This window comes from Boleophthalmus pectinirostris, unplaced genomic scaffold (genome assembly GCF_026225935.1).
Source record: "Boleophthalmus pectinirostris isolate CB_2022bp ecotype Guang Dong unplaced genomic scaffold, ASM2622593v1 HiC_scaffold_8, whole genome shotgun sequence".
Taxonomy (NCBI): Eukaryota; Metazoa; Chordata; class Actinopteri; order Gobiiformes; family Gobiidae; genus Boleophthalmus; species Boleophthalmus pectinirostris.
This window is the reverse complement of record NW_026571515.1, coordinates 29,145,009-29,168,007: the sequence shown is the minus strand read 5'-3', so window position 1 is coordinate 29,168,007 and position 22,999 is coordinate 29,145,009. Positions and strand designations below refer to the sequence as shown.

The window sequence follows — 22,999 nt, the reverse complement described above, 5'->3', positions numbered from 1 at the left end:
TACTTACTATAACTACAAATTCCTGATAGCGTCAACAAAAAACAATGCCATACGCAATATAATGCAATGCAGTAATACAATATTTTCTGGTACTTTTTAAGAACATCTTTAAATAAAGAAGGCACGCGCATATTTTATAGAATTTATATTCACAATAAAACATAGATGTTTTACAGTCACATAATGAAGAAATGTTTGAAAGCACCAAAATTCAAAATAAAACTTTTAGCGAGTTTAATATACAGTCTTGTGTATTGTGCATGAGGAACTAAACTACCAAAAGCAACATACAAAAAAATTATAGGTGGCCTTATGTAAAATAATATGGTTTCTTGACATTCACTCCATATTCAGAAAGAGCTGGCTGTAAGTCTTCCATTGTAAGAGTATACTTCTTGTCCTAAAACAGAAAACATGAACTATCTGTTTAGATTTCATTTCTTTGTATTATTATAGTTTGTTTCATTTTAAGATTTTTAATATAATAACTTTATAAGGAAATATGTATGTAAGCACTAACCTTTGTCTTGCTTCTTGAGCTTCCTGAAGCTGTGCCTTTCATTTTACAATACTGTAGTGCATCATTGGCAATATCGGAGATGAACTTTTGAGAGGCCAGTGAGATGAGGCGGATTCTGGAGGAAACAGATTTTAGCAAAAGAAGTTGATGCCACAATGTTTCCTGGTATTTTTTTTTTTCTTTTGTTGTAAGACACAAGCTTGTGGAAGACAATGGTGTGTGGTGCCAATCCTTCAGCGCTGTCTGGGATGCCAAGATGATTCAATTTTACATTTAAACAGAAGTCACTAATATAGCAGGTCACATTGGGAAAAAATAGCAAGGATTTTAGCTGTTGTATCCATAAGATCATTAATAAATGCAACACCATTTTACTTTTATGTGTGTGCCCACAAAATTAAGCAAAAAAAGTAATCACAGAATCACAAAAAAAAAATCCAAAAGAGCGTGGTCAACAGAGCATTAAAGCATTATGATCAACAACACTCATTACTCACATCCGTGGATCTGAAGCTTCAAAACCAGCGCGGTTGAGGTAGTAGCCTGTTACTGCATCAGGAATCTGAAATAATCATAGATAAATTGAGTGACTAGCTGCTTTTGTGGCTACCTGCCTCACACACTGAGCAGTTTTTCAAACTTTTTGTTTTTTGAGCTCAGTTTTTCACATCATATCATGGAATTTTAACCAACTAATAAGAGCAGCATGTGCAATTCAAAGGACACGTTTTCATATACACATATATTTCCCTTGTGGATCAATAAAGTCTGTCTAAGTCTAAGTAAGGGACTGCTGGTTTTTGTGAAATTAGCAGTTTGTTTTTCCTTTATTCATGGAGACTGTACACTAGGCTCGTTGAGAAGCTAGCTATGGACATTTGAGATTCTACAGCCTTTTTAGACCACATTTGGCAGTAAATGTGACAGAAAATCTTCCAGAGGAAACTGCACTCAGACCTTTCATTGAGGCACAAAGGCGACTGAGACGAGCAGTGGAAATGTTGCATCAACATCAAATGTAACAGTTTGCTGCAGCAAAACTTGAATTTCCCTTGGGGTCAATACAGTATCTATCTCTGTCTCTGTAAACATTTGATTTTTGTGCATATTCCATGTCTACCATGTCTACCAAGAGTACATCTTAAATGATAAGGATCAATTCCATGTCATAACTCAGAATCACATTTGGACAGTCTGAAATAAGTAATTACGTGAACAAGTTGACATACTGTGGGGGTGTAATCCTCCAGTTGCATGAGGAAATCTGCCAGAGGGGTGGTGGAAATAGCAGGTTTCACATCTCCATTTGTGATGCCCCCGGGAACATAAACTCCATTGGAGACTGACGTGTCCACTGATGGAGTTGCCATTGCTGCTGAGGCTGAAGCTGAGAGACAAAAAGCAGTTATTACATACAGATGCTTCTTATCTTATCATAATCAAGAAAGTGAATGGAAACTGATTATCTGGGAAACATGTGTTTAGTCATTATGGAGGGAAAAAATTGTAAATAAACAATTTTAACGACTTAAGATAGCATTTAACATCATTTATCATCCAATAACAAGGAATGGCCAAATAAAATACTGCCGTATGAACAATAATGTTTTGGAATAACATAACATAACGTTACCATTACTCGTGACTGGCGGGATGCTGTTATCATTAGCTGGTGCATTATCATTTGCAATGCAATTACTTGAGGTTGAAGAGGTCGTAGATGCCACTCCCGTAGTCACAGATTGATTTTCCATCTTTTTGCAAAGTTGTTATTTCTTTGCAGCCAAGCAGTCCAATGGAGTATGGAGTTAGCCGATGAGCTAACTTCAGCTAACAACCAAACAAAAAAAACGTCCTAGTAAGATAATTCCGGGGTGTTTAGCTCGTGTAGCAACAGATGACAGAAAGCAAAACAGCAAATGAAATCAATATTTGTACATCAGATATATACATATATCATCCAAACAGATGTTTACCACCATTTGAGACGAGATTTTTGGAGTGCAACAAACGAAAGCTCGACACTCACGTCTGGACGAGCTACGGGCGTCACGTGACTCGTGTAGTCACACGAACACAAAAGCTCCGTCCTGAAAAAATCTATCACGTAATCAAAACCAAAACCAAATATGCAGACCTCACACATTCAAACATTCAAAAGCTAAAAGACAAGTGACACCAAGATAAAAATTGACTAGTTACTAGTTGGTACATTTATTATTACTATATCCATGCACATCCATGCACGTTCTCTGCCACAAGAAGGCGGTGTTGCATCTTCAGGATTCATACAGTCCTACAGGAAGTGAGTGAGTTGGTTGTGTTATGAAAGGAGGAGATAAATGTTTTGCTCTATGTATCACTTGGCCACTCGAGAGCAGAGGGACTATCTCAGGACACTAAAGCGAGGATTATCCTGATATATGGGACAAAACAGGTATTTACACACCAGGATTAAATTCTATTGTTACATTGTATTGTCAACCTATGAACTTCAACTTTGGGCTAGTTGGCAAGACGTAAACTATACCAACGCAACACATTTTAAAAATGGCTACATGATATCAAGTGTTGATTGAATTGCCAGTTACTTCTTGCCTACCTTGGGCATTTCTTACAGATATGCTAACTATGCTAACTAACATTACTATTCTGTATGAATTAATGACACACAGAACATGTTTATTTGTACTCATTATCCCAATTATCATAGTACATATACCTTGTATTTTATTAGTAGTTGATGCAACTTTATATAAGACTTGCTCCTATTTTGGGACTAGCAGCCTTAATTAATCAACAAGAAGAAAACTTTCATCAAACAATGATCACATTTTTGACTCTTTGATGATTTTTCCAAGTTTACAGTGCTCCAAAATGACCCAGGTCAGTGTTATTGTTGTGGGGTCTGGTAGCAGAGGTGACAACTACTCCAACTATGCCACCATCCACCCTGATCGCACAAAGGTTTGTATGTATGATAATACACTACTTGAATCAATTTGTAATAGGTTCATATTAGATTAGTATTCACACTTAATTACATACTGATGTTTTCTTTCCTTTTGACTTAGGTTGTGGGGGTAGCTGACCCAAGAAAGTTTGCCCGCACAAAACTTCAACAAAAACACAATATTGAAAAAGAAAATGTATTTGAAGGTGTGTTTCATAAAAAAGAAGGTCTCCACAATGTCAAATACATTTGATAAACACTGTTTTTATCTTTAGAACAATAATAATAACAACAACAATAATAGTTGTAAATATTCCAAATTGTCTCTTTTAACCAGATTGGGAAAGTATGGCTGTAAGAGAGAAATTTGCAGATGCTGCTTTAATTTGCACTCCAGACCGTCTTCACAAGGTATTGTCATTAAAACATATAGTCACCACAGATTTTATGAACCTTGTGTATTACTTGTCCTGCGCTTCTTATAGGATCCTGCTATAGCCTTTGCAAAGAAGGGTTATCATATCCTTCTGGAGAAACCAATGGCTGTGAGGTTCATTAGTGTTTATAACAGAAACATTCAATGTGATGCTGTGTTTTAAACTAAATGAAACCTTTAGACCACTCCTGAAGACTGCAGAGCGATCGTAGATGCTTGCGTTGAGAGTGGGGTGATACTTTCTGTGGGCCACGTTCTGCGCTATGATCCCACCATCCACAAGATCAAGGTCTCTGTTTCACTGTTTGTTTAAAGGTGCATGGTGTAACTTTGCTGGGAGGAATGCACCACCTTTGTCCATTTTTCTCCATATCTACCCTGCATTATTCAATTACAGGTGTTTATTGTTAAAAAATGCCTTGAAAACAAAACAAAGATTCTTACTAGGAGTAGGGTCACCTTTCCACAGATCTGAACAGTTTTTTGGCCTGAAGGTGTCACCTGCTTTTCTCCGTGGTAATAAACAAACAAGTTACAGACCCTTTATCAGAAAAAGTTGAATGTATACCTTTTAAATATGGAGACAAATTTTTAGTAGTAAGTAAATAATTACATTGTTATATCTCATGCAGGAGCTCATCGAGGAAGGAGCCATTGGAGATGTGATCCATATTCAGCACTTAGAACCAGTAAATACATTTCCTATTGAATAATATATAAATATCAATTGGTCTGTCCTGATTTTCAACCACAAGTGGGTTCGGTCAAGCGGTAACGGAGGGAAACGGGCAGATTTTTTACATTCAAATAGCTCTTATTCAGAAACTAGGGGGACTATTGAAATAAGTAAGGTATTAGAATGTAGGAAAGAGTTAGCACTCCAACAACAATATTCTTTCAAGTTGTTGACAAAAAATTTTAAAACTCATGTTGGTAACGGAGGGAATGAAATATGCAGCACTTTTTGGGCAATAAATACAAACAGCGATAACTACCGGTTCTCACTTACATATCCTTAACAAACTGGTTTGAATATTTGATTAATATAGTTTTCTACCATATGGTACAAGATTAGGTTGAAAAACTTCTTACTTTTTGAGTAATGAGATTTTTTATTAAGAAAGGTCATGGTAACGGAGGGAAAAGTAACAGAGGGAAAATTGTGCAAGCAAGCAGAAGGTGCATGATTTTGCATAATTTGTCAGCTTTTTTCTTCCGAATACTTTAATATTACTTCAAAATGAAAGGAAACTATTTCTATAAAATATGTCAGTCCTTCCAAGCAAATTTTTATCATTTTAAATACATTATTTTTTTTTGAAAAATCATGTACCTTCATCAACAGTTCAAAGATCGAATAACACAAGATATGATGAAATACATCAATTTATTTACATGATTTGCAGGTCTTTGAAATTTGGGAATTATTTTTGTTCCATGTTGCATACATGGTCTGTTTAAAACGTATGTAACTTTAGAACCAACATGGTACAGAAAAAAGGTAAACAGTTTCATAAACTAGAGTACATATGCTATCTGTTGAATACATTTTTATATCAGATGCATTAACTTGAATTTTTGGCCTTGCTGTATTCTTCTGCTTGACTGGGCCCATGTACAAATGTTTACCTATGTTTGTGTCCTTGGATGATGCCAGGGCATTGTGCAACTTTAATACATTAGAGTAGAGAATGTATTTATTTATTTTTTTACATTATTTAATTGTTAAACATGAAATTAGTGAAGAATAGTAAACAAATCAAACATACTGTCAATGGCATAGCAAGATAATTACAACATAAAATAGTGAAATAATCTACAGGGTTTTTTTGTTTGTTTGTTTTTTCATCTATTTTTTATACTGTATATTGACCCTGATTAAGTAGACCATGGTTATGAAAACATATTTTACCAAAATATTTTGTTGTAGGTTGGCTTTTATCACTTTGCACATTCTTTCGTTCGAGGAAACTGGAGAAATGAGGCAGAGAGCTCATTTGCACTTTTGGCCAAATCATGTCATGACATCGACCTCATACATCACTGGGTAGGGGCACGGAGGTACAGTGCTCAAAATGCTACATGTAAACAAGAAGCTGAAATCCAATAAAATGATGAATTATTAACTCTGATGCTTGCTATCCCAGGTGTGTCAAGGTGTCATCATTTGGATCTCTTAGTCATTTCAAAAAGGCACACAAGGTAAGCCATTGCACTGTATTAGTTGTGCATGGTTACAAAATATAAGAAGTGGGTTACAATTATTATTATTATATATTTTTTTAAATACATGCACTCCAATTTAAAGTATGTCAAATGTGTTATTTAGAACACCATATAAGCAATCTACCAGTACAATCAATACAATTCCAAGATCAACAGTAAATACATTTTTGTTTGTTTGTTTTATTCCTGATGAAACTAAACAATTAAATGTGATATGCTTTTTTCAGCCAACAGGTGCAGGAGAGCGCTGCCTTGATTGTCCCATAGAGCAAGACTGTTCATATTCTGCATCTAAAATATATCTGGACAGAGTAAAACAGGTTCAGCACATTTTATATTATCTATTTTATATTATCCTTTTCCACAAGCCCAATACAATCAAACCAGGGATGAAAAAAATTGTCAGGAAAAATTTATGTTTAACCGTCTAGCCAGTAGATACAAAAAATTTATTGGATTGTTTTTTTATTGCAGGAAGAAAGAGGAGATAGAGAGCACTTTTATAAATTACTTGAGATATGAGTGGTTTAGTGGCAACAATAGCACACTGTGCATGGTGGATAGCAGCATACAAGTGATCTTCCTTACTGAATATAAAGCCTTCCTAATTACAGAAATAATGTATTTTGTATGTAGGGTCACACTGGCTGGCCTGTGTCGGTCATCTGCCAAAACTCTTACCCCGACATCGAGTCTGTGACTGAAGCTCTGAGGAGCGGACCATATGGGCGCTGTGTTTACGAATGTGACAATGATGTGTGCACAAATCAGGTATTATAACACTCATGAAATAGTATTATTCACACAAGATCAATAAACCAACCTTGCACAACAACATGGATTCTTGCAATATTTGTGAATTTACAAACTTATGAGAATCCATCCCAGCAGTGGGTGGATCAATGACAGAGCAGCATTGAGCTTTATGCTAAAGCACCCAAGTGAACCAAAACAAACATGGTAATGCCAACTGACGTACTTCAGCCTATTTGGTGAAAAATAGAGACTATGTTTGTGAAAATATGCAGAAGGTCGGTGCTTTATGGACAGAAAAGATGTCTGTGCTTTTCTCTCAACTCTATGTAACAAAAGTTGGATTTTTCAGCAATTCTGCTGTTGTGATGGTTGGATCAGTCAGATTCAAATGTTAATTGTGATGTTCTTCCTTTTCCCCAAACACTTTCAGTGAAAGCCTATTGATGCATGTGTAGAATTCAATTCAGATTCTACACATATTAATCTTCCCTTAGCCAGGTTATCAATAAGCACCAAATATCATTGTAGCTAACAAAGTTTCTTTTACTACATCAGAGGTCAAGTTGCAGTTGCTGTGAAGGTCTGGTGTGCTGGGGTTCTTTTTATACACACCCACTAATTGATTGATCAGTAACTAATCACAGGTGAGGCTGTAATCTAGGATTGGGTGCATCATATGACAAGGCGACAAGACTTTTGTCTTGCCAAAATCTGACCTTTCTGTGTTCATTAAATTATCAATCTTTCTTCAGTGAATCAAATTTATTTTAGTATATTGAGCATAATTTGGGAGGGTTTTAGCTTTTATATGAGACATTTCTAAAACCAATCGATTAATTTAAAGTCAGGTTATAAGATTTTGTTTCTACAAAATGGATAAGCGACAAGACTTTTGTCAGGGACTATATATGAAAAAAACTGGCATTTTTATCATCTTCTCTTGTCACCATAAATTAAACAAAAGGAAAATACTGTTTCCCAGTAGCTTCAGAAAGTGTCAAATGCTAAAATAGTTTAAAAACATAATCTGTATGAATGATGATGCATTGTTTTGTTTTTATTCTCAGGTTGTGAACATGGAGTTTGAAGGTGGAGTGACAGCAGCATTTTCCATGGTGGCTTTTACAGAAAAGATTTGCCAAAGGCAGACAACTGTCTATGGCAGCAAGGTTCAACTACTATTAACAATTTTCATTATGTCTAATTTCATTATCAAATCACTTAGTCTAACATTTGTAATGTGACTGCCTCAAAGGGAGAGCTCTCTTATGATGCCAATGGGGTGCGAGTGTTTGACTTCCTGACTCAGAGATCAACTAAACATAACCCAAGCAGCGATGCCCCAAAGCACTTTGGGATGAACGGACACGGAGGAGCAGACTACCACCTCATGGATGCATTTATTTCTGCTGTGGCTGTGAGTAATGTTGCTTATCTAATATTAATTCACTGCCTTGTTCTTGTATTGTATTGATTTGTAATACAGTATCTCATCAGCTAGTATTTCAGATCAGATGAAGCCAAGATTTAATTTATAATACAAGAATTTCATATATATATCATTTATATATATATGTATGTATGTATGTGTGTGTGTGTGTATATATATATATATATGTGTGTGTATATATACACACACACACACATATGTGTGTGTCAGTGTTGTGCATGAACGAGTTCAAAAGAACGCGTTCATTGAACACGTTCATTTTTCAGTGAACTTTGAACTGAACGCAACACTTTTGTAAATCAAGAACTTGAACGTGAATTTGTTCAAATTATGTGAGATGAACGACGTACGTCACTGTTGGGGTTCAGTTAAACGTCGGAATTTGTTTTCACCTGACGAGTGACGATCTGCTCGCACTTCACCTCGCGAAACCACAGCCGCGTGTCAGCGCGAAGGCGACTCCACCGGCAGCTTTAACGGAACGTACGGGCTCTTGTGTCTCTCAATGGGAAAGTCAATCAAACTTGACTGGGCGCGTTTAGCTGCTTGTATTTACCTTCTGTACAGGCTGACCACGGCAAACGCATGGATTTCAAAAGTACATTTCAAAGCACTAATGAACAGTGTATGTGGATCTGGGCTCTTTCACATGATACACAACTGCCCAGGGAGCACAATGTGCTGATGGTAAATGCACAGATACAACAATAGATACATGCTCTCTGTGTATTTTGACGGAGATACGCGCCTACGCTCGTGTAGAGCATCAAAAAATAGGATGGATCCTATTTCTGAAATCTACACGCACAGGACGTGCTGCTCCGCGCGCGTATTATTTTACTTGGTACAAATGTCAGTAACGCGCGTCACAATGCTTTTTTAACCTGGATTGAAATGGTGGGTTTTTCGTTTTTCTTCATACAAATTTGCTAAAATCACCGCGATATCAGCAGCGGTGAAACGCCGGAGGTGCGCCCGCGTAGACCGTGATCCTGAGCGAAAGGACCGACGCAGAAGTCCGCGCTCCACCGAGATAAACGCAGCTGACGCCCGATCGCACTCGGGGTTCACTCAGGGGCGGTCCTAGATTCCAAGTTCTAGTCCAGGATTAGTCCTGGTTTGGTCCTGGTTTAGTCTTGGTTTAGTCCTGGTTTAGTCCTGGTTCAGTTCTGGTTCAATCCTGGTTTAGACCTGGTTCAATTCTGGTTCAGTCCTGGTTTAGTCTTGGTTTATTCCTGGTTTAGACCTGGTTCAGTCCTGGTTTAGTCCTGGTTCAGTTCTGGTTTAGACCTGGTTTAGTCCTGGTTCAGTTCTGGTTCAATCCTGGTTTAGACCTGGTTCAATTCTGGTTCAGTCCTGGTTTAGACCTGGTTCAATTCTGGTTCAGTCCTGGTTTAGTCTTGGTTTATTCCTGGTTTAGACCTGGTTCAGTCCTGGTTCAGTTCTGGTTTAGTCCTGGTTTAGTCCTGGTTTAGACCTGGTTCAGTTCTGGTTTAGTCCTGGTTTAGTCCTGGTTTGGACCTGGTTCAGGTCTGGTTTAGTCCTGGTTCAGTCCATATACGGCGCAAAAGTTCAGCATCTTAACAGTTCTTTTGGTGAGAATAAATTAAAAGTGCTGCAATAGTCGTGTAATGTTTTACATGTTAAACACAGTAATATTGTAATGTAACAAATGACTTTGAAATGACAGTAACAAGTCATAAATAACACATTACAGTTTTAAAATCACTTGTTCAACAGTGTATCTTGTAAAGTTGTTGTAAACTAGAAGTCAGTTTGAAAAATAAATGCAGCCTTTCATTTACAGATCTCATCTAAATATAAAATGAACTGAACTTTGAACTAGTTCAAAATTAAAATTGTGAACTATGAACGTGAACTATTCACTTTGAACAAGTGTGAACTGAACTTTGAACTAGTTCATGAAAAGTGTGAACTTGCACAACACTGGTGTGTGTATATGTATATATATATATTATATATACATATATAATATGTATGTGTGTGTGTGTGTGTATATATATATATATATATATATATATATAAATATAAAATATGTATTTTTTTATTTTTTTTGAGAGAGAGAAAGAGCTGTCAAGCTTGCATGCTAGCAAGTGAACAATCATGTATTTTTGTTACTTTTGAGTCTCTGTACTTTGCAGTTGTTAAAATAATGACGCTAAAGCGCATTACTCATAATGCCATTTGTGTGTTTGAAGAACAATGATCCATCCTTAATTCGCTCTGGACCAAAGGAGACGCTGCACAGCCATCTGCTGGTGTTTGAAGCGGAGCGCTCCCGGGTCCAAGGCAGAGTGGTCTACTGTGATGATAATGACAGGAAAGGAAATTAATATTCACATTTTAAAGGAGCACTATGTAATATTGTATGGTTTGTAACATTCTGGTCTCTATGGAGTTATGTTATTGCTATTAATTTTTATTTCTATGTTTATTCAATTACAATTATTCAGTTACTTAATGCAATGCAACTAAGAAAAATCTTAGGTGGCATCTGAGCAGGTGGCAGACTCCTCACTAGAAGCGTTACATGCATGAAGTCCATGAACTGGGCAGAACAGCATTTTCCTATGCTGCTCCGTAGGGTTGAAACAATATTCAAAACTCTTTGCATCTACAGGAACTGATTTTTTTAAAAATACTGTATCTAAGGAGAGTTTAACTAAAATGTGCAGATGTGTGTTATTCTTGAACTGGACATTTTATATTTTTAACATATTTTAGACATTTTACTTTTGAAATTGTAATTAATATTTTTTACCCTCTCTACCGGGGTGCCTCTTGGTCAAGTCTGCCTTGAAAAAAAATATTATTTCAAGGGACTGTAAAGGTTAAATACATACAAAATAAACATAGTGCCCTTTTAAGAACTTCTGACACTAATAGTCAATGTAATCAATGACCAAAATAATAAAGAAAAGAAAGGGGACTTTATCTGGGACTTGAATACACTGCAATAATTTCTCAGGGATTTACAATGTGCACTGAAACTATGATGCTCTTATAATACAATGTAATTAAAAATGTATATATATTTTTGATGAAATTCAGAGTATATTCTTTTTTTTTTTCATCCTTCTGTATTGTAAAGCTTAACTGCAACTCATGTCTGTGAAAAGTGCACTGGAACAGTTCTCTATCAGCTGGACAAGGGAACCATCACATGAACTGGACACTGTTAGGAAAATAAATCTATGAAAATATATAGGCTTGTATTATTGAGCTGTGGATTTGTAGTCCTCTAAAATACAAAGGAATACAGCAAACTGCACTGTCTAATCAAAACTCTCTTGAGGAAGGTCAAATCCAGGCCCCAAAGATACACAAATTAGGTCTACCACATATTAACAGTAATCAGTATCAATTCAAACACAGACAGAAACCTGTATAAAAGTGCAAACAATGCAATTTTTCTCTCACAAACCAGATGTCTCTACTATTCAGCCAGCCTGGACAAATGGAGAGGGTTGCTTGGCATAAATTGTGCTTCTTCTAGTCTGATCTTAAAGTGTATATGTCAGGCTTTTCTAATTATTACATAATCTGCTGGGATGGTACTTGTGGTGAATATTTATCATTGTTTTACATCAGTCAAGTGGCAGTTTGTAGACAAAAGCTGAAAAGAAAAGCACAAAAATATAGGACATAGTGGTGAGTTCTAAAATCGAATACCTTTACCTAATCAACACAGAAAAACACTGCATATATAATGATTACTACTGTATAATTCAGACAGGTCTTGACCCTTTTTACAGTATGGTTGCTAGGTAAGGACTACATATGTCACATCCGTCAATCATTGCCAAAACGTCGCTAAAAATGCCTTGCAAACCGTACTAAAGCGGACACTGGAATATAGCCTATTGTACATGTAAAATGTGTTGTAATGTGTTGAATTATTAAAATGAATAAGTAGAAAAAAAAAATGAAATGTGGGAAATATGAGAGCTGGAGATTCATTTGAATCTCACCTCTGACATATATCCTCTGACGGTGTAATTAGCCTACATGTGCATGAAGTTCTACACAGACTGTAGGGTTGCACGGTGGGAAACTATGTCACCCAGACCAGTGGCGCAGCGCTATACACTGGAGAAGGCAGAGGTGCAATATCGTAAAGTTAACGTTCCCATTCTACTGGCTGCGGATGTCGCCCCATAGATCCATGTGTCACCCATGGCTCTATGTAGCCGTGTCCCAATTATGGACTGTACAGTCCCAGTCATGGGGCCTATTAAAATAAATGGATAAATGGATGAATTGCTAGCTTATTAGAGCTGTCCTGAGATGGCTTAGAGGCCAGTCCTGAAACTTCAGCGGAAAAAAACCCCAAAACGCCTGCCCAGAAAGTATTTTTCCTACAGAGCGCAATATAATGACAAACTGAGTGTGTTCAGCTGACAGGGCATGACAGTTTTCAAAAATGTCGGATTTTTAGCTATTTTTTGATTATAAACTTTTTCTCAGCTCAAAGCACTTCAGTTTTCTTGGCCCATCTCATGCAAAATCAACATTTCAGAGAGTTATACCTTCTAAGAGTGATGTGTGGGCCTTGTATATGTCGCCGAAGTGGTTTTTAGATTGATTCGGCGGTTTTTTAACAAATTGCATCGTATTTCTGCCACCCTCCCACGTGACAACGAACTAAAGCCAGCTACGTGGCCAGCTACACCTATGACGCGTTTGACGTAACAGAAACCGCTTCGCACCCGCCCCCCTCCACCCCCTCCACCCACTCACACACCGTCCTGCGTCTGCACCGTGCAGGTCTGTTGTTCTGTGTTATTTATCTAATTTTTCGCTTCAAACACGCTTTTTGTAACCATGTCCTCTTGGAGAAAGTGCGTATTTGGCTGCGATGGCAAGTCGAAATTATTTGGCATGCCGACAGAAGAAGCAAGGCGTGCTAAGTGGCTGGAGTTTATTTCTGGGAACACAGACCGAAAGGTCCCCAAGAATATTTTTGTTTGCGAGCGACACTTCACCGAAGACTGCTTCGAGAACTACGGGTATTTTAAAACTGGACTTACAACGAAGCAGAAGCTAACTTTGGAAAAGGATGCTGTTCCCACGATACCAGGATCCAGTGATGGCTATCCTAGATCTGTAAGTTTACCGCTAGTATACCGCTGAAGAGAATTAAAAGCAAGATGCATCTTTTATTTTTTAAGATTATCCGACATACAATTTCAATATGCATGTCTCTGACACTTCTCACACTAAACACTAAACAAAATCGACAGCATAAGCTGATTGTTATACACTGCAGTGTACACGATATAATAAGATAATCTACTAGCGTTTATTAATACTGCGAGCTCGCGTGCATTTGCTGTGCCCGCGTGAGGAAAGAGCACTACCGCGCATGTGCATTAACTAGGAGCCACCGGAAGTATCTAGCCGGGCTAGGCTAATCTGGGAGACAGTCAGACAATGGACATGCGCCATTGAGCTCGGTGGCCATTTTTACATCCCGGGGCTTGCTTGGTCCCAATTCTAGAGCTGCAGCCTTTGTAAACATGTCTTGTTGTGTTATTGGTTGCACAAACCGTTTTGATAAAAACAACAAAGCACGCAAATTTTACAGAATTCCATCAACTCGCACCCCTTTCAAGGCAAACAAGAGACGTCTTTGGTTACAGGCAATCAGAAGAAGCGATTGGAACGAGCAGATTATTAAAAATGCTAATATCTGCAGCGATCACTTCATATCAGGTAAGCTTGTTTTATAAGCACATTTATTGAGTCCTACATGTATGAAAATGGGAATAAATAAACGCACAGATTGGAGTATAACTATCTTATGTACCATGGTACAATTTTTGCTGTGTTGCTTGCCAAACTTTAGCAACTGTTGTTCAATCGTGAAGTTTTATCATAACATAGTGTTAAGTCACAGGAATACACTTCATTTGTACAGGAGCGGCATCTGACGACATTAACAGTCCTGACTTTGTCCCATCTATCTTCCCCTCGGTTGAAGGCGATGCAAAATTGGGAAGGTAAACGTGACCATAGAATTATAATTTAAAAATCCATCTTTGAGACATGGTATGCCAATATCTTAGATGACAGAGTTGGGATGTCTGCATATGTCATTTGTACTCACTTGAATTGAGAATGTAAGAAACCTATGGTCAACCAAGTAAAGTAACAGTTATTTTTGTACTAAATGATTGTTCTCTTTTGGTTTTCAGATATAAGAGAAAAAGACGAAGGGATGAAACCCCCAGCAGATGTTCAGACAATAGATGTCAGTCCACATCCACTTCCCTCTCTCCAAATGATTGTGGAATGGAGCCTAGTGCTGATCTTAGTACTGGTAAAAACTCTTAACCCTAACCTGACCAAAACTGAACCGATTTGGATTTTTAAAATGTTTATATCGAATCTGCAAGCCTGTCAGCCCATGACTTTTACCAAGTATGCATTTATGAATGTCAGTTATTGTAGACAATTACAGATCCTAATAAGATTATCATGGTTATTTTTTTTTTAGAATAATTGTCAGCCAGGTTTCTGGGCTGTTGCTAAGAAACACGGAGTTTGAGCTCCCTCCAGAGATTTTCTATTGGGTTTAGGTCTGGAGACTGGATAGGCCACACCAGAACCTTGATGTGCTTCTTACAGAGCCTCTCCTTGGCTATCCTGGCTGTGTGCTTCGGGTCATTATCATGTTGGAAGACCCAGCCTCGACCCATCTTCAATGCTTTAACTGAGGGAAGGAGGTTGTTCCCCAAAATCTCGCAATACATGGCCCCGGCCATCCTCTCCTTAATACAGTGCAGTCACCCTGTCCCATGTACAGAAAAACACCCCCAAAGCATGATGCTACCACCCCCATGCTTCACAGTAGGGATGGTGTTCTTGGGATGGTACTCATCATTCTTCTTCCTCCAAACACAGTTAGTGGAATTATGACCAAAAAGTTCTATTTTGGTCTCATCTGACCACATGACTTTCTCCCATGACTCCTCTGGGTCATCCAAATGGTCATTGGCAAACTTAAGAAAGGCCTTGACATGTGCTGGTTTAAGCAGGGGAACCTTCCATGCCATGCATGATTTCAAACCATGACGTCTTAGTGTATTACCAACAGTAACCTTGGAAACGGTGGTCCCAGCTCTTTTCAGGTCACTGACCAGCTCCTCCCGTGTAGCTCTGGGCTGATTCCTCACCTTTCTTAGGATCACTGACACCCCACGAGGTGAGATCTTGCAAGGAGCCCCAGTCCGAGGGAGACTGACATGTTTAGCTTCTTCCATTTTCTAATGATTGCTCCAACAGTGGACCTTTTATCACCAAGCTGCTTGGCAATTTCCCCTTAGCCCTTTCCAGCCTTGTGGAGGTGTACAATTTTGTCTCTGTCTTTGGACAGCTCTTTGGTCTTGACTGTGTTAGTAGTTGGAGTCTTACTGATTGTATGGGGTGGACAAGTGTCTTTTATGCAGCTAATGACCTCAAACAGGAGCATCTGATTTCGGAGAATAAATGGAGTGGAGGTGGACTTTTTAACGGCGAGTAACAGGTCTTTGAGGGTCAGAATTCTAGCTGATAGACAGGTGTTCAAATACTTATTTGCAGCTGTATCATACAAATAAATAGTTTAAAAAAAATCATACATTGTGATTTCTGGATTTTTCTTTTTAGATTATGTCTCTCACAGTGGACATACACCTACGATGAAAATTTCAGACCCCTCCATGATTTCTAAGTGGGAGAACTTGTGTTCAAATACTTATTTTCCTCACTGTAACAGTTTGCTACATATAAAAATGAGATGGTAACATTTTGTTTTGTCCAATTTATTTTTCAGAAGCTATGGTCCCCAAGGTTGTCCATGATGATCTCAAACGGAAGCACAGCCAACTTCAAACTGAATGTGACAATCTGCGTGCGGACATCAACAAACTGAAAGCAGAGAATGAACAATTAAAAGAAATGATCAGGGGTACACAGTTCTCCTTCGCCACTCTCAAGTCTAAAGCAGCACATGTCCTGTTCTTCACAGGTCTGACCAGTGCCCTGTTTGATTGGGTCCTGGAGGTAGTTAAAGACAGTGTAGAAGTTGTGTGTGGCTCTCTGGCTCTGGAGGACCACCTATTGGTCATCCTCATGAAACTCCGGTTAGGCCTCACCAATAAGGATATTGCTTTCAGGTTCAACATTACCGAATGTGACATCTCAAACATTTTCAGAAGCTGGTTACCTGTTATGTCTCAGACTTTAAAACCTCTAATCAAGTGGCCAAGTAAACATGCCATATTAAGGAATATGCCAAAATGTTTCAAACCAAAATACCAGCGTTGCAGGTGCATTATTAACTGCACAGAAATTTGTATTGACAGGCCCACAAATTTAACAGCCAGAGCTGAAAAATATTTAAATTATAAGAGTCATAACACAGTCAAGTATCTGGTTGGCATGTCACCTGCAGGAGCTATTACATTTTTGTCTAAAGGTTGGAGTGGGCATGTTTCTGATAAAAAACTTGCAGCTGATTCAGGATTTTATGACCTTCTACAAGTAAATGATGAAATACTAGCCAATCGTGGTTTTACCATCAGAGATGAACTTGCCTTGTGTGGTGCTACCCTGAGGATCCCTCACTTCACCAAAGGAAAAAAGCAACTGTTGTCTGAAGAAGTCGAAACGTCAAGGCGTTTGTCCAAAGTTAGAATACACATTGATAGAGTAATAGGGAGATGGAAAACTTTCAAAATACTTACTACTGTTATTCCACTATCACAGGCGGACCTGTTGGATGACATGGTAATTGTGTGTGCAGCTTTAACAAACATTTGCAAAAGTATAGAGCTCCTGCACCCACATGACTGACAGGGACGCCATGTTGGCAGTGGTGAATTTGCTGTAATGAATGGCTCCAAGTCTGCATTTTGGAGTTTTTTTCTTTTCTTTTTTTTTTTTTTTTAAATCATTAAATGAAATTAGTTCCTAGAAAAAAATTCAATACTTCGAAAGTTAAGGAAATTTTAAAATGTTTTTATTGGTCTTGTGGGAATGTAACCTGTATAGCATGTTGATAATATACAATATGCAGTAATCTTTTTCCTTTTGCATGTTTTGTCATGCATGTTGTGATTTGAAGAACTTTAGTGCAAACTTTGAATGTTAAAAACTGTTACAGTCAGTGTGTTTCAATGTGTGTGTTTTACATTCTTTAACCTTTCATTTTACTTTAGAACATTCATGATGGAAATGCTTATTACATTTGCACAGCTGGTGATCTTTCCAAACTCTGGCCTTTCTGGCCTGTACCTACCGTTTTTGGGTTTTTTTTGGATGACGAGTGAACTAGTACTGTGCGTTTGTAGCCTACTCTGTTACATCCCCAATACATGTCTTTTCTTTGCATCTCAATTCGAAACAATGGCATCAATGATAACCCCATATAGTCCTAATCTTTCAACTCGGTAACCTTAAGTACAATGATCGTGAGAGTGCCTGTATAATATATCCTATAATATATTTTGTTTACCGTGATGTGGTCTTTATTTTTGCTTTAATTAAGATGTGGTATTAACACAAAAAAGCTTTTAATCTAGCCTGTCTTGTTGGTTCATACACCACGTTATTGGATGCACTTTTGCCACCACGGTTGAATCATTGTTTTCGGTCTTAATATGTTGTCAATATCGACAGTAGCAGTAATTTGCCTTTGACATTAAACTATTTTTAGTCTACTGTCTGTTGCATCCAGTAGGTGGCGCAGTGGATAGCTGGGGGTCGTGAAGATGAAGAGAGGCGGGGTTTGCGCTCTGTCGTAGGTTAGTGGAGGCTGCAGGAGCACCACCGATGTTCATCATATCCTCCTCTGTATTTTCGTGTTAGGACCGTTCTCTCCCTCCATCTATCCGGCTCTGGTAAGGACTCGCTCCCGGACCAAGAATAAATCTTACCAAGAGGAGAATAACATCAGAAAAGTGTTTCAAAATGCTGGCATGCACTGAAATGATCACCATGTGTCTCCAATCTGCCAAACAAGAACATTTACGAAAGCAGCAACTGGACCACAACCATAATCAAGGCATCGCTATTTTTCAGGATGTAAGTGGACTACAATTTTAACATTTTATATTTGAAATACCAAGTAGTCTGTATTCATTTTATCACTTCTCATTGCTTTTCTTCATCTAAAATGCTACTAAGTTGTGACTTATGAAGCGCATCTTACAAAATTATCTGAATGTTGTGAATGGTCCCTCTGGCTCATAAAGATGCTAAGGTTTCATTCATTCATAATCGCTGGTCAGATTATGTAATAAAGGTGAGTGGGCATCGCTACGTGAATGACAAAAGAGAAAGGTACCAGCTGACAGCCCTCTCAGTGACAGAGATGAAAATATATGGAATGTATAAAGGTTAGGTGACACAGAGGACAATGGCATCACCCCATTGATCATTTGGGTACATTCATCCATCTATTGCTCTGAAAACGGATGCTTCATGCCATTGAATTGTAACAGAAGATGTTACAACAAAATGGTTTACCCCCTACTAGACTCAAGTACATTAACATAAAAAGTACATTGTCATTGTCCCTAATGTCAGTGTAAAATACGCTATAGTAAAGAACATTATAGGCTAGAAAATTGAAACATTCTTATATGAAAATTTGTGTAAATTAAAGTGCTATGATATTTTAAATGTACGACACATTTAGGGTTAGGCTTGTTAGGTTGTAATTTATGTTTTTGAGAAAAAAGCTTTTCATTTTTGTTGATGACCTCTTTACATGTAGCCTATGGAGAAGTTGTTTGTGCACTGGAAATCAGTCACGTTTCATTGTAAGAAGCATAGAGCATATCATGAAATTGTAGATTATGTAGCCTCTGCTTCTACAGAAGTGATGGCCATTTTCTGTTGGTGTTTCTGTCTAATCGATGTAATGCAAAGGAAAATCCCATCAGGCAAATTGACTGAGCTGTCTTTAAGAGCAGAACTGTGTGCATCACACAGGGTTGTTTATTCATTAACATCTATAACCATTGACAGTACACGTATGCTTCATATTTGTGTCTATTTTCTGAAAGTGTGGTTAGCTTTTCACCTAACATCTTTCTGTTTAATGCATTTCTAATAGAAAGTTGTGCATCTTATTGCCATGGTTTCTTGCTCAACCTTAAAATTAAACTCTGTCTTTACGAAACATCAACAGCTGTAACATCTAAATGATTCAAAAATCATTTTAGTTAGGCTTGTATGTCCATGTAAGCCTGCCCTGGTCTTCTCACATCACAAGAGCTGGCTGTAAATAAAATCCCTCATTTTCCTCAAGGCATATTATGGACCAGTGAAGTGCACGTTACTGCAGACTGAGCAGTTTAAAGTAGTTAGCCTCCATTTTCCCATGATGCTCTGGGCTTTCCCTGTTGGAGCCTATTACAATTGTTAATGGAGAGGCAATCATTGGTTTACTGCAGTGCAAATTAAGAGTTTGATTGCAGCAGGGTGCCATTTATTAACCTAAGCTTTGATTTAGATTTCATATCATAACTTGTTTGATGCTTTGCAGTTCAGTGATACACTGACTGTATCACAGTGGGACCATGCAGTAGAGTGATTTGAGATAGTTAAAAAGATTGAATTCAGTGGTGGATGATTAGAGTGGGTTCATTATCAGACCCAAGGTTAAGTGAATAGGACTTGATGTGAAAAAGGTCACAATGTATTCAACAGTTAGTGCTATACAAACTAGCATTGTAGTGCCATAGTGGTTATTGCCTGGGATCCAAACTGGTTCTTTCTGTATAGTCACCAGAAGATCTCAGTCGGCCTCCTCTTCTCTGTCTCTGATCAAACTCAGACTGAGCTGTGCAATCATTTGTTGGTTTTAATGAACATGGAACACAGACACGCTCATTGGTCATTTTTAGAACAATGTCAAAGTTCTCTTACTTAGCATTTAGTGCTTTGCTAATTGATTCAGCCCTGTAATTTTTATTTATTTATTTTTCATTGTAGCCTATGTAGTCATATTTGTTGTGACACGGATGGGCAATGTGTGTCCCTAATCGGCAGATCCACCTGTCAATCATGCCTGTCCTAACTCAAGGAGATAAAACTGGTGTCCAGACGATTACACATCTTTGTAATGTACTGGAGAAGGGTATTCTTGGCTGCATGGAAATACAGTATAATATACAAGGTTGAATTAATCAGTTGTAGTGAAATTCTTTTCCATACACATTTAATTATGTCTCAAGACACCATTGAAATGTGAAAAGTGTATAGCACAAGTGAGGCCATTTTTAACCCTTTCCCTTGTTCTTCTTCCTTTTACTCGAATGGATCTCATGCTGTGCCTCCTCTCATTACAGTACAGCAACACTTTAGACTGACTCAAGGTGCTTTTGTGCATTTGTCTGCTTCCTCTGTTAAAAGCACTATTTATAGTCCGCTGAGAACTGCATTGTTTGATTTAATAGACGTTGGTCTCTCAGCTGCTGCTACCTTGACAGCTTTTGCCTGCGCTTTTTGAGTTGATAAATAGTTTCAGTAACTAACAGAGAATACAGTTTGTGCAGAGATTTTTTTCCTTCTTTGTGACATTTTAAAAATAACTGATACAACTAGTGCTGTCCTGTATTTTTGTAAGTACTGTTAAAAGTGATGCAAACAGTTGAAATACCCTTCTACCCTACCTTTTGCACATGACCCGGAGCCCTGGCAGCATTAAAGAATGGGCCTAATGCAGAGGATGAATTTTGAGGGCAATTAAGTACAATTTAACCTTAATCTAGTGATAACTGATGATTGTCCTATAGCCATAACATCAGATTTTTATCACTAGCAAATGTCTTTACAGCCAACACAAAGAAAGGAAGATGTTTTTAGAATGAATGATTTGACATTGACATTGATTTGATGATTTGATACATTATTGTGTTAAAGGACTATCAGGGCAGTAAGGTCAGTACAATTTTTGTATATCTTTGGTGTGGTACACATAAGACATGAAGTTCCTCTATTATAGTAAATTGTTTCTTGTGAGATTTTATCCATGTTATAATGCTGTTACCTCATCAAAAACATACCTGGAATGTTTTCTGTTTGAGAGAAGAACACAGCCTAAATATGCAGGGTTTGTGTGTTAAACATGTGTGAATGAAACAAAACACAATTCCAGGTATGTTTGTGATGAAGAAAGAGTATAATTACCGACTGGTAGATAACACACCTCCATCTCCCTCAATACCTCACAACTGCATAGAGTCCATTCAGTGACATTCTGTGTGTGACAGTTTGTATTACACATCAGGAGCTGCCTTCTCTGAGCTTACATTCACATTTCAAAGCTTTGGGGACATTGATTATTCTGTAGATTTGAGCTTTTGTAACCAGTAGTCCATGTACCGTCCATCTTTAAATAAGGCAGTATCTTCTACAAGAAATGCAATTACTACAATGTATGGATTATTGTGGACTAATAGTAACATTTAGGATAGTGGGACCATTACCATTAAATATAACTGCACGGCCATCCAAAACTAGGAACATCATTTTGTATTCTATGGCTTTATTGTTTATTATGTCATACTTATTACTTTAATCTTATGGAAGTAGTAGTCAAACAAAGGAAAATAGACAAAAATTTGCTATCTAATACCTGTAAACCTCCTTTTTATGGAGGCTTCCTTAAATTGTAGTTCCTCTGCATCTGACTTGTTATTAAAGAACAGCACCATTTCATTTTGTTGATCTTTCTCTGTTCATCAAAATTGGTTATTAATTTCCATCACTTCAGGTAATGGTTTTCTGACAGCTTCGGAACATATTTTTGTGTATGATAAGACTTGTGTGTTTGATGATTATAACAGCATAGATACCACTTAGTGTCTGTCAATCAGTACCTCCAGTCTTGTTTTTTTCTTCAACTGGAAATATACTCCAGTACATTACTCATTTGAATACTGCTGAATTTTATGTCCGGTGTTTGGAGAACACTGGAAAATAGCCTCCTGAACCAATAGTGCAATGAGCCCATAATTGTTTGTTACTGGCTCTTCAGCAGCTTTATGAGTGCCCGTTTCACACTGGCTGTGATATGTGTGATCTGATCTGCTTTTACATCTTTAGAATCTCTTATACTCTTTTTTTGACCATAAAAATAAAGTCCTATGCCTCAATTGAAATTTACATACTAATCTGGCTCTAGTTCATATACATGTAAAATGTCACAGCCCCTATTCAACAGTAAACAACATTTCACTATGAAGAATCAGCTGTTTTAAATCAATATTGTGTTTATTTGACTTTTTTTTTAATGTAATCTAATAGTTTAATTTTAAATCTCATCTTTAAATACATTTCTTGTCATGGCTTTGTATCAAAGTCTGTACCATCACAATGTTGTTGAATTCATATGACTTCAGAAATACATTTTGTAGCAGCTTGAGTGCACTTTAACAAAGCCCCTTCCCAGCACTTGTTTAAACCCTTGTGTGTTAACAATTGAGTGCTACTGGAGCGTTACAGCCTTGAGTCTGCTGAAAAGTAGCAGCTGTCTGTAGATGTGGCTTCAACTCCATTTTGTCCATTCTGATAAAAGACTTGATTGAACAGCTCTTTTCTCTCCTCCACTGCTCCTGAACCCAAGGATCCCACTCCAGAGGA

The 22,999-nt window shown here is 37.7% G+C and overlaps 3 protein-coding genes across 10 annotated transcripts in view; 2 read left to right on the top strand and 1 right to left on the bottom strand.

Moving 5' to 3' along the window:
* Nucleotides 1-128: 128 nt before the first annotated feature.
* taf10 (TAF10 RNA polymerase II, TATA box binding protein (TBP)-associated factor) lies at nucleotides 129-2,590 on the bottom strand. Of its 3 annotated transcripts, XM_055165763.1 has the most exons (6): nucleotides 2,497-2,577; nucleotides 2,154-2,350; nucleotides 1,750-1,907; nucleotides 1,018-1,082; nucleotides 521-635; nucleotides 129-400 (listed from the first exon to the last, which is right to left on the bottom strand). In XM_055165763.1, exons 2-6 carry the CDS (start codon nucleotides 2,272-2,274, stop codon nucleotides 311-313), a joined length of 549 nt encoding a protein of 182 aa, XP_055021738.1. In that variant the 5' UTR covers nucleotides 2,275-2,350; nucleotides 2,497-2,577; the 3' UTR covers nucleotides 129-310. The 3 variants fall into 3 exon arrangements, with proteins under 3 accessions (XP_055021738.1, XP_055021740.1, XP_020785429.1); XM_055165765.1 differs by having other exon boundaries at nucleotides 2,220-2,590; XM_020929770.2 differs by having other exon boundaries at nucleotides 2,154-2,588.
* A 210-nt stretch (nucleotides 2,591-2,800) lies between these two features.
* zgc:154075 (uncharacterized protein LOC556929 homolog) lies at nucleotides 2,801-11,408 on the top strand. Its single transcript, XM_020929811.2, has 14 exons — nucleotides 2,801-2,957; nucleotides 3,382-3,487; nucleotides 3,595-3,679; nucleotides 3,811-3,884; nucleotides 3,959-4,018; nucleotides 4,091-4,198; nucleotides 4,542-4,598; nucleotides 5,840-5,970; nucleotides 6,057-6,111; nucleotides 6,363-6,455; nucleotides 6,772-6,906; nucleotides 7,959-8,060; nucleotides 8,147-8,308; nucleotides 10,561-11,408. The coding sequence occupies exons 1-14, from the start codon at nucleotides 2,944-2,946 to the stop codon at nucleotides 10,693-10,695; spliced, it is 1,317 nt and encodes a 438-aa protein (XP_020785470.1). The 5' UTR covers nucleotides 2,801-2,943; the 3' UTR covers nucleotides 10,696-11,408.
* A 1,695-nt stretch (nucleotides 11,409-13,103) lies between these two features.
* LOC110164451 (N-terminal EF-hand calcium-binding protein 1-like) overlaps nucleotides 13,104-22,999 on the top strand; it is a 33,442-nt gene continuing 23,546 nt past the window's right edge. Inside the window, exons 1-5 of one of the 6 annotated variants that reach the window (XM_055166283.1) lie at nucleotides 13,104-13,468; nucleotides 14,005-14,077; nucleotides 14,283-14,364; nucleotides 14,560-14,684; nucleotides 16,179-18,316. In XM_055166283.1, the coding sequence (XP_055022258.1) occupies nucleotides 13,187-13,468; nucleotides 14,005-14,077; nucleotides 14,283-14,364; nucleotides 14,560-14,684; nucleotides 16,179-17,200 (1,584 nt within the window). In that variant the 5' untranslated portion in view covers nucleotides 13,104-13,186 and the 3' untranslated portion in view covers nucleotides 17,201-18,316. The other 5 variants (XM_020929927.2, XM_055166287.1, XM_055166286.1 and 2 more) reach the window with 5 other exon arrangements.

What these genes read in the sequence shown, in the direction of transcription:
- taf10 (XM_020929770.2), bottom strand. Translation starts at nt 2,274, where the DNA reads ATGGAAAATCAATCTGTGACTACGGGAGTGGCATCTACGACCTCTTCA. An exon ending in CCCGCCAGTCACGAGTAATG is followed by an intron (nt 1,908 to 2,153) that starts GTAACGTTATGT and finishes TTTGTCTCTCAG; the next exon opens with CTTCAGCCTCAGCAGCAATG. An exon ending in GAAGCTTCAGATCCACGGAT is followed by an intron (nt 636 to 1,017) that starts GTGAGTAATGAG and finishes TGTTTCCTCCAG; the next exon opens with AATCCGCCTCATCTCACTGG.
- zgc:154075 (XM_020929811.2), top strand. An exon ending in ATTTCAAAAAGGCACACAAG is followed by an intron (nt 6,112 to 6,362) that starts GTAAGCCATTGC and finishes TGCTTTTTTCAG; the next exon opens with CCAACAGGTGCAGGAGAGCG. An exon ending in ATGATGTGTGCACAAATCAG is followed by an intron (nt 6,907 to 7,958) that starts GTATTATAACAC and finishes TTTTATTCTCAG; the next exon opens with GTTGTGAACATGGAGTTTGA.